Here is a 14,224-nt window from a genome sequence, read left to right as displayed (position 1 = left end):
GTTGAGTGGTTATTAAAATGCCGGGAAGTACGTTTACGGTGTAGTAGATATTTAGGTCTACGCTTGGGTCTCGATCTGCATGTGTTCGAAGGCAATGAAATGATATTTATTTCCCCTTGAACCGCTTTAGTAACCAAAGTAATAATTGAATAAATTTGGGCCCTAAATCTCCATCAGGGAACCCGCGAGAGGTAGAGGTACATCAAATTTGAATCTTCAGCGAAACTTGTTTTCCACTTGACGGAGTAGCTGGGCGCTTACAAATATTGACCGCATGACACACGCTTAAGAGTTTACCCGACTACTCCCGACAGCAAGACCCACTAAAAATCTCTATTGCGAGGTTACTTCTGATTGGATTAAATTTTCAAATTTTCATTACATGTTTTAGATCATGTCTCGTTAAACAATATTCTGACTACCGATGTGATCAATCTGCCTGCGACTCAGTCGGAAATTCTAACCTTTCAAGCTACTAGCAAGGACCCTTAAAAATGGGACCTGGCAACTGCCCTGCTGGTCCATCGCCCGCTCTCGACCAACTCAGTACACGCAACTAAGAGGTTTTTTGTCCACAGGGCAGTGGGGGTTTATTTCTCAGGCACGAAATCAATATCTGTAAAAGGATCAACATTGACCCCGGCATGCCACTGTCCCTTCCGGGATCGGTCAACGTTGACCGGGGCATCCCACAATGAAATCGTTTCTGATCCGCGCCCCTCCACGTGCATCATGAGCTTTTCATATAGATTTCCCGGTAAAATGGAAAGAGATAGGATGATGGAGGACAGACAGGCGGAACACACTGTCCGGAATCGTCCACATGGCCCACAACCGTTTACTTGGATCGGGCACGCATCTTCCTGCGTTTTCGCTTCAGCCTGCGCATACGTTTCTTTCGCCACTTAGCTCTCATGATGGATCACTGGAACAAAAGAAAGGCGAAGATTACTTGGCATGAAGAACCAGCACCATCATGTGAAATTCGGCCCAATACGCGGACCAGAGTAGAAGACCTAGCTTCCACCCCACAGAGTGAAATGAGATCAAAACGACATCCACCTAAATCTCGCTCATCCGATGGAACTGGATTGAGGTTTTGTTTAGAAGCGCTGCCGGAATAGCGGGGCGAGGTGATACCCGAATTCTATGAATGGGTGAGGATTTCTGTGTCGATGGACAAGTATTAAAAATGCGAAACTTACCGAGAGATGGGGAGGTACGTCCGTCGAGTGAGGAGTCCTAGGAGAAGAGGATGAACAGCTAGCGCTCCCGGATATTGAAGACTATTTGGCTCTCAAATCAGGGATTAAACAACACCATGAGAAAATCGACAGCCAAAGCAAAATGTAAACATGGTTTCGCATCGATTGAATGAGTTGATGCAAGGTATGGTTGGTTGGATAAGCCTTTTCACTTGTATGCTGGTGGCTGTGTTGAGCTTCAATCGGGGAAACACGGTGGTAAATGTCCTTTTTTTTGTTGTGATAAGGTTTACTTATGGGTTTTTAACCGTGGCTTGGGAAAGAATTTCAAGGCAGTCCCGTCATGTTCTATAAAAGATTTGGCCTAATAACGAGTATGAACCTGACGCTTTAAGGCACCTCTGCACCAGCTGTTCAAGTATTCTTTTTCAGGAAACGATCTAGGTGTCGTTTAAAATCAAATATGGGACATCTAATGGGTATGTATTGCTCGAATCGAGTTCGACGAGGCTTGGTCAAAGTCAAAGATAACAAATAAATAGGGAGACTTTCGTTGTGGGGAGTAAGTCTTAGATTGCTGTATATTCACTAGGAGCATGGCATTACGTACAAGGAAAGGTGCATGGGTGCGCTTACTGCGTCTGCGTCAAAATGTTGTATATAGGTCCGTCGCAAGTCTGTCTCAGCATAGCGGCAAAAAAAGGCATGCTGTGAAATTAATATTTGGGCTCAAAATCAAGATTTTTTTGAAAAATTTGAAAAAGAATTTTAATAAAAAAATCATGTGAAAAAATGACTGTGAGCGGTAAAAACAGTTTAGAAAGCAATAAAAAGGGTAAATGGCTAGTAACAAGAACAATGTGCCTTTGATCCACTCTAGCAAAACCGAATTCCATTGCATTATTATTCGATTGTATTTAATTTACATCAAACACGTGTGTTACAATCAAACGAGCAAATTGACAGCAGAATTGGCAAAAAAAGTTTAGAAGCGAGTAAGCTTTTTCCAATTCTTAGATATAACAACTCATCTCTGATTGTTATGGCTGCAAAAAATAAGCCATCATGATAATATGCAGGGCATTAATAACGAAATAACAGCTATCGAAACTATAACAATTCCTTCCTTTTTTCGAAAATGAAACTGCAATTCCATTACAATTTGAAGTTGTGTAATTGTAACGACCCAAAAACTACAAAAGTTATTCGTTACTCGTTTCTTCTTTACATTCCAGAGTGGGATTTCATTTTCATTTATTTCGTGACAGCTAGGAAAACTTTAGGCTCAACAAAAATTGCCATGTTTTGCAATTTCTAACCAGCATATTAGGAACAATGAAAGTCAGGGTTGAAAATTGTGATTACTCTGATCATGAGTCTGATGGTGTTCTTGGATTTAAGTCTTATTGCGTTTACTAAGGTATTGTTTACATATTCTCAATCAAATTCTGTTGGACTGAAGACCTGATTCAGTGCAATTATCGGGAAAGGAAACTCTTTTGGCTTGATTAAGGCAAAGGCTGCTAACAAGGAAATTTGCCAGGTTACCAAAGTCTAACACTGTTTTTCCATTACGACTTTTGCGACATTGTTTCAAACCTTTAACAATCATTATCCCATCCAGGGTCCTCCCAATCTTGATTCCTCAAAGCATTATGATGCAATACATTTTAAACAACAATGCTCATTATTAAAAAATGTTGACATGAAGTCTTCAAATGTTGCGCCTTGGGACTGCTTTCAGCAAAAAACACATTTTTTTTCTTCTATAGAAGCATGGTCTTGTTGGGGCGAAAACTCTGAAATATTGGTCATCTAAAATTTTAGAAAAAGTAATTGTAACGAGTAACGCCATTACATTTTCGACGAGTAACTGTTGTGTAACGTATTACTATTTTTGACCAAAGCAATTGTAACTGTATCTCGTTCCTTTCATTGAGGAACGAACAGGGACAGCTGGGCTAATTGGAACGACTAATGCCCTGATAATATGACAGTGCTTTGTCGTTGCTCATCTAAGGTTGCATTATTGGCATTGCAGCTTGCTCTGCAAGCGACTTGAGCAATCATGGTTGGCACAGGGCGTTAGGGCTTGGGACCCTTGAATCTAAGCTTGCAGTAACAGAGACCTTTGTATAAAATAATGCAAGATATTGAGGCTAAAGATTAAACATCCTTATAATGTTGCAGTAGTCTAACATGCCAATCTGAGCAACTTTCAACGCTCCTTTCCTTTTCCAAAAGTTGCTATATTTGTTTCTCTAATAAAGACAGATGCAACTAGAATTGTAGGCATTTGAGTAAACACTGAATCAGAACTTGTAGAGGCAAACTCAGAAAATTGCAATTTTACAAGGTGTCAAATTATTAGACCAGTATTACGAAAAAATGAAATTTAAGTAATTATGTTTTGCTACCCATCTTCTTAAATTCACAATTGCCTCTTGCCAAATATTTTTTTTGCACAATTTGGATTGTTCATTTCCGAATAAAGTTGTTTGTAATAGAGAATTGGTGAAGCTCATGTTCCGAAAAAAGATTGACCATGATTTTACGTAATCAATGTTACGTAACTGTACTTTTACTTACTCCCCATCACAGTTAGTAAATTGATTGACTTTAGGAAAGACTTTTCGACGAAACTTGCGCTCTTTTCATTATTTTTTCTGTTCATTATTATGGGCCGAGAAATAATGGATTTTCTGACAACTTTATTTCGTAGAATGAATCACACGTGAGTTTTAAGGCTATCAGGTGTAAAATAGTAGAATAAATATGTCATTTAAAAGTTCAATCACGTTATTTCATTCATCAGAACAGACTTCTTGGTCCTACGGTATAATCAATATTTTGTTCCGCACAAAAGTCCGCAACTATCGGGATGCAACTGAGTAATTTACAGACCTCACAATCGCCCAAGGACAAAGAGTAAAAGAGGATAGTTAGCATCAAGAAAAGGGCCACGACCATCAACAATGGAAAGGACACTCGAAACACTTGCCAGGACATCGATACCGGAGTTTTGTCAAAGTTGATGTGCGGCAAAAGAGCGTATGAAAGCAAGAGGCCAGTGAAAAAACCGAAAACATGAGCATAATTATCTACCCAGGGTACCATGCCAAAGAAGATCAAGAAGATCATGACCCCTGACAGTTCTAGTAATGATAGCGAAGGTCGACGAAGAATACGCCAAGCTTTGACTACTTCTATTATGAAAGTAGCCAAGATACCAAACAAGGCTCCGGAAGGTCCACATTCTGCACGATAAGGGATGAAAATGGCTGATGCAAGATTTCCAATGATTCCAGAACCAAAATAGATAATAGAGAGTCGAAGTGGGCCACACATTTTCTCAAGATCCCGCATAAGATATAGCTGCAGGACTACCACAATCATCAATTGAAATAAGCCGGCGTTTAAGAAAAGCGAGGTCCAAAGTCGATAGAATTGATCGGGCACGTCTTTCTGGGCAAAAGGCAACATACCGCACACGTCACCGATACAGGACACTTGCGAGCATAAATTAGCTTCTCTGTGCAAAGTCCCTCCCACCCAACGACAAAACTCCTCCGATCTCAATTCACAACGGCCGTGAATGCCAATGCAACACGGCTTAGCCAACACTTCGCATGACATATGGGAAGGCGCTCCAATCGAGTAGTTCTTTTCGCTCATGATATTCTGATGACAGACAGGCCATTGCCCTATGTCATCGGGCCAAGAGTTCACTCCGCTGGAAATGGGAGTTAAACAAAATCGCGGATCTTGACCACAAACAGGCCCAGAAATCCGACCACCAACGCCAGGTTCACTCGAGTTCCATTTCACGAAGGTAGAAAGAAATGGCGAGCAATTATCTTTGACGGTTTGAACACATCCAGAACGGTCGTTTTTGATGCAACAGCCCGTCTCTGATGCTTCTTTGGTCCGTTCATCTTGGACAAGTTGAGAAATCGCCGGGTAAGGTCTCATGCAAGGTGTGTACTTTGCTCCCAAGTGAATTAGGTCTCGGGCTGGAGGCCCCAACCAGAAATTTCCAGGAGCCCGAACATCCACTTGCTCTAAAGTCAGGAACTCTGTCATGACCAGTCCGGTGGAGCGTGTTAGACCGGCTCCAAAAGGGCCAATGCCATACCACAAAATGGTGATAACCATGACGACGATGTGAACGAATGAGATCCAATATGTGAAGTAGGGTCGGAAGTCTGTCAGATCATCTAGTTGTTGCTTGACGTGGGGTTGCTTCACAATGGAACCATCAACTTGGCGTTGAAACAAACGCCCCAAGGCCCCTACACCATATTGACGGCGATCTGAATTATCTGACAAACGACCTAAATATCTAGACTCGATGCCCGTTCCGGGCGAGCGCCTCGATTCTCCGACCATTTCAGGCGAAGGAAGATCGACCACATCGTCCGTGTCAATATCCGGCGAAACAATGACCTCGGTGGAAACCGAAGGGGGAAAACTTCGCGATGGCGAGAAGCCTTTGACGCCCGAATCACCTGCAACGTGGCTGGGAGGGCGGCGTGAAGTGACATATTGATGAAAACATTGGCACATTTCCTTAGCGTATCCAAGCACCGAATGCTTTTGCCCCACGAAAGGAAAGGCTTGCTCGAAAAGAATCCGTCCATCAATTTCATCTTCCTCATACTCTTGAGTGACCTCTGACAAAACCGAATCTTTGAGGCCTCCACGACGTCGCAAGGCCAATCGAAGCCTCCTTTCATTCCATTTCTCAGTTCGAGACTTCCGTCGAGAGCCTGGTCCATTCTTGGGCATTTGTGGAGCCTCTGTGGGCAGACTGTGACTTTGAAAGCTCCTGGATTGAGAGATCTCGCCATCATCTACGAAAATCGGATCGGGACCCGAGAATTCCGAGGGATCGGTAATGTTGAAGAACTCTTTGAGACTCTCACTTATGGCACTGGTGACCGAGGAGTTATTGACATCTTCCGATGTTTCTTCCACCTCCATGGGATCCATATTGTGCACTTGAACAAGTCGTCTCTAATCGCTTCCCTGCCTGGCCGTGGAACAATCCCGCTTTGTTTTGGAACAAAGGCCTCTGTTGACAGATTGTTAGTGTTGTTCTCGGCGTGACCAGAACACTTCGAACAAACGTCGGCCAAACGACCACTTTTTGTACTTATTCATCAAGCAATCTCGTAGGTTTGCCATCCAAATGGTACATCATCGTTGTCAATTCCTATGATATTAGAAATAAAGAAAAGAGTCAAACGAAACTGAGACGGACTTGATCGCACCGACTCTATTTCTTTTTCCGCATAGTGTGCATGTTTTGATGACAAAGCGAGCTGAGAGATTGGGTCGCTATGATACGGACGGCATGCTTTTAGCTAAATGAAATTCATAAGCATGACCCCTTGGGGGAATTCGAGAATGTATGAAAGTAACGCTGGAACGAAGTTGATGGTCATCCGTTAGAGGGTGGTAAAACACGCTCAATATCAGGCACAAACAATGTTTTTTTTGCCATGTCAAAAGCCTGCAGAGTACCAACTATAAATCTGTGGTACCAACGGCCTCGTCTCGAATCGGAAACGGTTGAGAGAGGACGGTGGAGCCACAAAGAATCGCAGAGGGCCCCAGCCAAACTAAAAACGATTGCATTTTTGGGCACCTGTACGAGACTATTGCAGGGTGGCTATCACTGCATTTCAAAACCTGTACCAACTTTTGGGTGGGAAGAATATAATGCCATGACACTTTCTATTTTAATACAAACAGGAATGCTAGCAATTAAAACTTTAATTTTATTAGTCCTGTCAATATTTGCTGTTGCTTGATGCATATTATGATATAACTCACATCAAACTAATTTGCTTTTCCATCAATGACTCGCTGTATTAGGCCAGAGTTGAACAGCCTCGTCTCAGTGGCCAACGTTATCCCATAGAAGAGTTTTAGAGCCCTCCGTTGCAGGGCTGCCAAAATGAGGAAGACAAGGCAAATGTCCAGTTCATTTGGCATCATTCTCTCTCAAAAGCGATATTCCATCGATGATGCCAATTTAGCAGCTCCAAAACCATTCGCGCTAGTGTGACCTCTATGAATCATCGGAGAGTCAATCTGATTTGTCACTATTGACTCTATTCCGAGTTATATGGCAAGTAGGTGGCCAAGAACTTTCGAGGTAACCTGACGGCTGAACGTTTTTATTCCTGGCGTCATATGACCCACGCACGTGACTGTCTCAGACCAATGTTGAGAGCATTCTAGCAAAGGCTTGCATTCTACTGCTCGACTGTCGCTCTGAGTCATGTAAATTGCTCGGTTATTTCGCCACTTATGGACAGATATCTGATGAAGTGAATTTACATCATGAGTCAATTCCTGTATGTTGTTTGACAGAAGAACAGAGACTCGTCCTAGATTTAAATGACTTTTAGTATTCTTCTCGATCGGTGACAGTGATATGGAAGAAGGTAATAATGATTTCCCTCTAAGAATGACATGTTCCACTGTGCTAGTACATGAGCCTTCATGTCTTATTGGAACAAGGCGTGTCTATCAGCGAAAAGACCTTGGCTTGAAAAGCGGCCATCTTGGACCGTACTGTTTAGCCGTCTTGGCATCTAAGAGGGATCCGTTGAGGTGGAATTGTCCACTTTCCACACCCAAATGCGATAGGCATTCATTTTGAATGGCTTCAATGAAACGCCCACTGTTAACTTTGGTTGCTAGGCATAATGCCCCTTCTGTGTTAGCCACGTAGAAGACAGACTCGCTTGCCTCTGGCAGGAACCGCCCAACCTCACTGTCTTCCCAAGTCTCGGCTGAGAGGTTGAGACGGGTTCCTCTGTCCGTCCTTTTCATTTATGGCGCCTCTTTGTTCGCTATCTAGAGAACCACGTTAGAGAAACGTCATTGACGTTTTTATTTTTATTTTTCCTATTCAGTGCCATCTGATGTAAGCAATTCCATTTCTTAACTTACATAACGCCATATTGAATAGATTGAACCTTACCAGTTCATGACTTATTCATATTACTATGCGTAGTAGTGTCTGATCATGTAGATTACCTAGTTGCTCTGAGATAAGAATGCACAAAAAATCCCCTTCCTATTTAAAAAAAAAGAATTGTCCGGACCTTCATTTCATTACTTTGGCCCTTATCGGCTAATGTTTAGTCAGACTGCAATGTGGCCCAACTCTTCAAGTAAAGATCTCTCTACCCCTAGAATCCCGGCCAGGTTCTAGCTCGAGAGGAGAGATGTGCCGGGTCGAGCTTATCGAGGCCACCGCCACTCTTAAGCTTCTAAGCGTGTTGGGGGAAGTCCGTCCAGAAGGCCAGGTCAGGAAAGCCGGTCCGCCGGTGACAACCCCTCATTCCCAAAGAAAGGAAGAGGACAGGCCAAGCTGAAAGAAGTGAAAAATGCTAGCTCGATTCTGGCAGAACGTCAGAGACCGATTGTCGATTCGGACGTACTTCTCTTCAATGTAGTAACATGCCAACCAATGTTCATCTAAATTGTGCAAGTATGCAGCCTACTTTCTTGGTCAATCGATGCTAAACAGATTGAAATTGACTTGAAAGTGCTTCTCCCGCTTGTTCCAAGAAGACATGATTCACTGAAACTTGAGCATTCATGTTAAATGACTGATTTTCATTCAGGTAACTTTTGGGCGGATGAGGGAACTAGAACCAACCCGAGACACCTTTGGCCCGGGTTTGGGACCCTAGATCCACTAGTGTTGGGCATTGTGCAGGATTCCTCGGCGATGAGAACGTGCTTCATCTCGCCTTGTCAACACTTTGTCACTCCGTTCACGGCTTCCCATATTTGTTTCGTACATCGTAGTATTCGCCCTTGATCGATTCCCGTTTGGACGCCATCTTGGATTGCTCCTCGTTGGCGGTCATTTTGGAACGGACCGAGTGAGACTTAGTCATCATGACTAATCTCGCGACGGCAATCGAAAATTCATTTCAACACAGAGTAATAACTGTGCTTGCTTGCTTGCTTAATTAAGCATGTAATTTGATGAGGCTAATTAGGAGGACATTAATTTAAGTGCTAGACTTAAGCCTGGTATCAAAAATGATATAGGACTTAATTAGTTACTCGCTTTGAACTTGGCTTTTTTTGTTTTGGCGAAGAAAATTAATCTTTTTCCATGGATTGAAGTTATTTCGGTGTTTTAACAATTTGTATCCTCGTTTTCTAGACTCTTAAAGCCCCGTAAGATTATTTTTGACACTTAGAGGACGAGCTAAGCTGTCTCTTAGCTGTCACATAAGGTTATTCGGCTCTCCCTTAAAACATGTTTTTTTTTTCACTTTCCAGAATGATGGACATAGAAGCACCGAAAATTGATGTCGAAATGGCCCAAGAGCCCGAAAAAATGAATGACAATTATACCCCTGAGCCACAGTCCGAAATGGAGGTTAAAGCAGACTCGCCTCCTCCCTCTCAAAATGAGGACCTGGAAGAAGGCGAAGACGTAGAAGAAGGCGAAATCACCGATGATGAGGAAAATGAGGAGGTTTCAGAGGGAGGTGCCTCCAACAGTAGGATATCCGAGACAGAAGGTAGTAAGCCCCCTCGGAATGACAACCCGAATAAAAAGGGAGCAGATTCTCATGTTAGCGATGCCACAGACGACGATAAGAAATCCTCCGTGGACAAGGAGAGTCCTCGCTCCAGGAACTCCAAACACCACAAGGAGAAACGAAAGAAGTCCTCAAAACGCCGTGACGAAGACTCTGATGAGGATAAGCGTAGGAAGTTGAAGGAACAGCTAAGAAAATTGGAAATGCAAATGGGAGGACCAGAAGATGATGTTGATGATGAGGCCATGGGCATTTATACTGCCGGTGGATCCCCCACCCGTCGAGCGAGGCAAACCGAAAGTGACGAATTCTCCGAAGGGAGGTCGTCCCGATCTCGTTCCAGAAGTCCCAAAAGTCGAAAGCGACGACGACGAAGCAATTCAAGGGATGTCGGGAAGAAACGCCGAAGAGATGAGCGTGAACGGAAAGGGGGTCGCCGTGGTCCCCGGGAGAAGTCTGATGAGATTTGCAAGATGTACATGCAAGGCAAATGCCCCAAGAGTCCCGACAACTGCATGTTCTCTCACGACGCGGAACCCCCAAAGATATTTGAGCTCTGCAAGTTCTATCTTCTGGATCGATGCGCCAAACGCGAGAAATGTCTGTACCTTCACAAAGACTTTCCGTGCAAGTTCTTCCATACTGGTCAAAAATGCATCGATACGGCCGAGAGCTGCAAGTTTAGTCATGAACCTTTGAGCACCGACACCCGAACCATACTCTTGAAACATTTGGAATCAGCACCCAAAGAGATTCTGGGTGATTTCCCTCGCTTAACCAGGGATGCCGCCATTGATCTGGTTTACAAGACGGAAGCCAAGAACAAAGGATGGACTTCCGAGGAACCGCCTCCAGACTATGTCCCCAACATGTCTGCTCCTCGGGGGGGTCCAATTGAAGAAGGAGGGATTAGCTCCGTGCAAGAGAAGCTCGTCCAAATGAGCGAAGGCGGCGGTGCTGGAGTCGGATCGGGTCCCTTAGGACCACCTAATATGGGCATGAACATTCCAAGGCCGGGCATGCCCAGACCTGGTGGTCCAATGATGAGGCACCCAGGGCCCAACCATGCTCCTTTTGATCAGGGTCCTCCGCATATGGGAGGTGATCGTCGGAGAAAGTCAAGATGGGAAAGCGATTATCCCCCAGCTCCACCAGGCCCGTACATGGGGGGTCATCCCCCGATGTTTGGTCCAGGTGGACCTCATCGCATGCGTGGCCCGTTTCCTCGTCGCAATGATTTGCCTTATAGGCCCTATGGAGAGGGCCCTGGTCACGGATATCCCCATGAACCACCTCATGATGGTTACTACCCGAGACCTGACAATGGATATCCGGGAAATCATTTCCCACCTCACGTCAGAGTCGGCGGTTATCCATCCGATAAAAACAGCTACCCGCCAGAGGACGATGAATTCGAACACCCAAGGCATAATCGAGAGCACAGCAGTCGGGATGGCGGTCGTGACCGCGATCGTGACCGCTCTCCCACTCCTGTTCCAGAAGATGAGGCCATGGAAGAAGAGCAATCGTCCAGCCTGCCAGATGTTCACAAACAATTGTACGATCGTATTCAGAAGAAGCAAAAAACCAACGACGCTTCTCCAGAAAAACCCGAGGAAATCAGAGCCAAAGTAATCGAGAGTTGGTACGAGTCTGACGAAGAGCCTTCAGAACAGAAAGCACCGAGTGATATCATAAACCCGTCTTCAGTGGGAAAGATAGGCCTTCCTAAAGAATTAACCGAGGTGCTTACTGCACTGAAGAGTAGTTCGCCCGGGAATGGAGACGCCACGTCGGTCACACTCTCGCCTGTGCCAGGAGACAATGTCACTACAGCTGGATCGCTGAAAAGAGATCCCCGAATGCGCCGTGATCCCCGAGCTTTGCCCAATGCCATTCCTGCTACCAGTCAGAAAGTCCGTGATCCTCGGATGAAGCCGAAAACGGAAGTCTCCAAAGGGGGCCAGGACATCACCAACATTGATCTCACGGAAGTGTTCGGTGACCTTGAGCTCCCCACGTTCAAAGAAAACACCGAGTACGATCCCAATGAAAACAGCATGGGTCTGCCTTTCAAACCTCACCGTGTGGGAGGTGTGGCTGAAGAAATCGCCGCTTCCATTTTCTCACATCCTCCTTTGGAATATCGCCTTCGCCGCATGGACATTGACAAGCCCGATTATTCGGACATGATCGTCAAACATCGTCTCTCCACGGACAAAGTCCAGCAAGATCCTCGTCTCCGACGATACCGAAATGCCTCCCCGCTCAAAAGCCCCCCTCACACCGATGGCTACAATCCTTCCCAACATGCTTATCGATCCCCTGCCACCCATTCGAATCCAAGCTCCACCTCGTCTAGTTATGCCCCGCCTGCGACGGCAGAATATACATACAATCCCAATGCAGACCTGATGCGCGGTCCCAAGGGTGGAAGTCGTAGAGATCCGCGCAAAAGGGACTAGAAAGCCAGCTCCCCGCCACCCATGGGCTCAATGGCATTTCAATCTCTTTGGCTGTGACCTATATGCATAACTTGATCCATCAATAATAAATCTTCCTTGCTATTGAACTAATTGAGCGCCTCTGAATCAATGTAAGCATGTAACTAACTATATATGTAAGTATGTTTTAATTCACGTAAAGCTTATCTCGACAGTCTCAAGAAGAGCGCGTGTTTACATTCCTTGGATTCCGACGGTAGGTATTTGTCGTAAAAGTCCAAGATCCGTTCTTCCACCTTGAATCCAAAATTTTGATAAAGCATCACCGCGGGATTGTTGGCCGAAACGTGAAGTGTAATATCGCGACCGGCGCAAGACTAGCTCAAAAGGAGATCATTGTTGGTAATTAGGTTCCACAAGACCAATGAAACGCTCAGCCTAATTGGTCCTGAGAGGTTCTCACCTGAATGAGATGATAGATCATGAACTTGGCAATTCCTCCACGTCGCCAATCAGGGTGTACGAACAAAAAGGACACATAGGCATCGGTGTGGCTCACGTTGGGCACCAGGAACGCAAAACCCACCACCATTTGCCGGTACAGAGCCACACAACTAAAATCCGGGTATTGAAGGTTCTCGGTCACTAGAGCATCAAACGGTTGGAGTTGAGCACTAGGGAGTAACGTTTCGCGCACGATCATCTAGCTAGCTTACCATCAATCCCTGGCCAGAAGAATTGATTAGCCATGCCATTTATGGTTCGTACGTGGTGAGGCGTAAAGTAACAAAAATCCACGGGATATCGCTTGCAAGATCGCCCGGTGATGGCCGTCTTCAGTTCCTGGTGAAGTTTTAACTTCAAAGGCAGACTCTCCTGATCCCTTCGAATAAACGGCTTCAGTTCTCGCCCCGTATACGGGCTCTGTCGCACCGTCCAAATGGCATCTTTGGGGATCAAATGCGAGACCGGGCTTAATAAGCCCGATGGGCGCCAATGGCGGGGATCATCCGTGAACTAATTGGGAAAGGACAAGAAATCGAGAATAACATCGAGATTCTTTCTAAAATCAATCTTTCGGGTCTGTTTACTTGAAATCGGTCCAAAACTCGGGATGAACTCGTAACAGAGGCATCAGATGATGAATCGAACATCGGCGATTCACGATGATTTTGCCGCTCTCGCCGTGCCACTGGGCCCGCTCCTTGGGCCCGGATGAGGTGCTTCTCACAAATTTGTCGAGCCTTCATATCCAGGTCGAACACGGGGAGGGCATTTCGCCTTTGGATGCGTCGAACCTTCAATTTGCGGGCCAATCTTTGGAGGGCTGACCGCTCGGCAGAGTTCAAGGCAGGCGGCCCTTGGGTTTGGGCTAGGGCTTGAGTCACGCGATTGAGCAATTGATCCTCTTCGTACACCGAGATCATGGTGAGGGACGAACTCTCAGACATGTTGAACTGGAACTTTTAGCTCTGTATCACTTAGTTGTTTGACTGTTCGTTGTCTTGGCTTGGGCATGGATTGTATTTATTGCTGGGCCTGGCTCATTAGACGGGTTGTTTTGATTCTCTAATCTGATTGTTTTGTTGTATAGATGGAGGGTGACCGGTTGGAAGCATAAATTAATTTTGTGATTGAATCATACAAAATTTGAGATGGAGCCGGTGTCCTTTCCGAGTCAATGCAATTGATACATTCAGCAACATCAAAAATCCAAAAAGAACTGGATCATTGATACCATCAAATAAATAATCACAGAAGTATGTTACTAGAGTTGTTTTATTTCCAACAATGTCACATTAGTAATGGCATGTTATGAAACCATTAGCTAGCCTCAAGATATCACCCTGATTACTCTCACATCAAACTAAGGCAATCTGTTTGATTGATAATAACTCATTACCTAGAAATTAACTATAGGGGATGTCAAGTAAAGGAAATTCAAGGAAAAATGTCGTCCGGCACCCTGATTTTGGGCATTTTGGAGAGA

At 44.9% G+C, this 14,224-nt stretch overlaps 3 protein-coding genes across 5 annotated transcripts; 1 reads left to right on the top strand and 2 right to left on the bottom strand.

Annotated features, from left to right (window-relative positions):
• Positions 1-3,896: 3,896 nt before the first annotated feature.
• Positions 3,897-9,048, bottom strand: LOC131892621 (inactive rhomboid protein 1-like). The gene is made up of 3 exons (XM_059242445.1): positions 8,927-9,048; positions 6,479-6,545; positions 3,897-6,221 (listed from the first exon to the last, which is right to left on the bottom strand). The coding sequence occupies exons 1-3, from the start codon at positions 9,031-9,033 to the stop codon at positions 4,017-4,019; spliced, it is 2,379 nt and encodes a 792-aa protein (XP_059098428.1). The 5' UTR covers positions 9,034-9,048; the 3' UTR covers positions 3,897-4,016.
• Positions 7,388-12,366, top strand: LOC131891759 (protein suppressor of sable-like). Of its 3 annotated transcripts, none has more exons than XM_059241422.1 (2): positions 7,388-7,660; positions 9,525-12,366. In XM_059241422.1, exon 2 carries the CDS (start codon positions 9,526-9,528, stop codon positions 12,253-12,255), a length of 2,730 nt encoding a protein of 909 aa, XP_059097405.1. In that variant the 5' UTR covers positions 7,388-7,660; position 9,525; the 3' UTR covers positions 12,256-12,366. The 3 variants fall into 3 exon arrangements, with proteins under 3 accessions (XP_059097405.1, XP_059097414.1, XP_059097395.1); XM_059241431.1 differs by lacking the exon at positions 7,388-7,660 and adding an exon at positions 8,569-8,715; XM_059241412.1 differs by lacking the exon at positions 7,388-7,660 and adding an exon at positions 8,605-8,851.
• Positions 12,367-12,405: 39 nt separating this feature from the next.
• On the bottom strand, positions 12,406-13,796 carry LOC131891777 (cysteine-rich protein 2-binding protein-like). Its single transcript, XM_059241442.1, has 4 exons — positions 13,326-13,796; positions 12,951-13,251; positions 12,698-12,879; positions 12,406-12,611 (listed from the first exon to the last, which is right to left on the bottom strand). Exons 1-4 carry the CDS (start codon positions 13,683-13,685, stop codon positions 12,438-12,440), a joined length of 1,017 nt encoding a protein of 338 aa, XP_059097425.1. The 5' UTR covers positions 13,686-13,796; the 3' UTR covers positions 12,406-12,437.
• Positions 13,797-14,224: the final 428 nt, after the last annotated feature.

Source organism: Tigriopus californicus, chromosome 2 (genome assembly GCF_007210705.1).
Source record: "Tigriopus californicus strain San Diego chromosome 2, Tcal_SD_v2.1, whole genome shotgun sequence".
Lineage (NCBI taxonomy): Eukaryota > Metazoa > Arthropoda > Copepoda > Harpacticoida > Harpacticidae > Tigriopus > Tigriopus californicus.
This window is presented reverse-complemented; position numbering and strand designations above follow the sequence as displayed.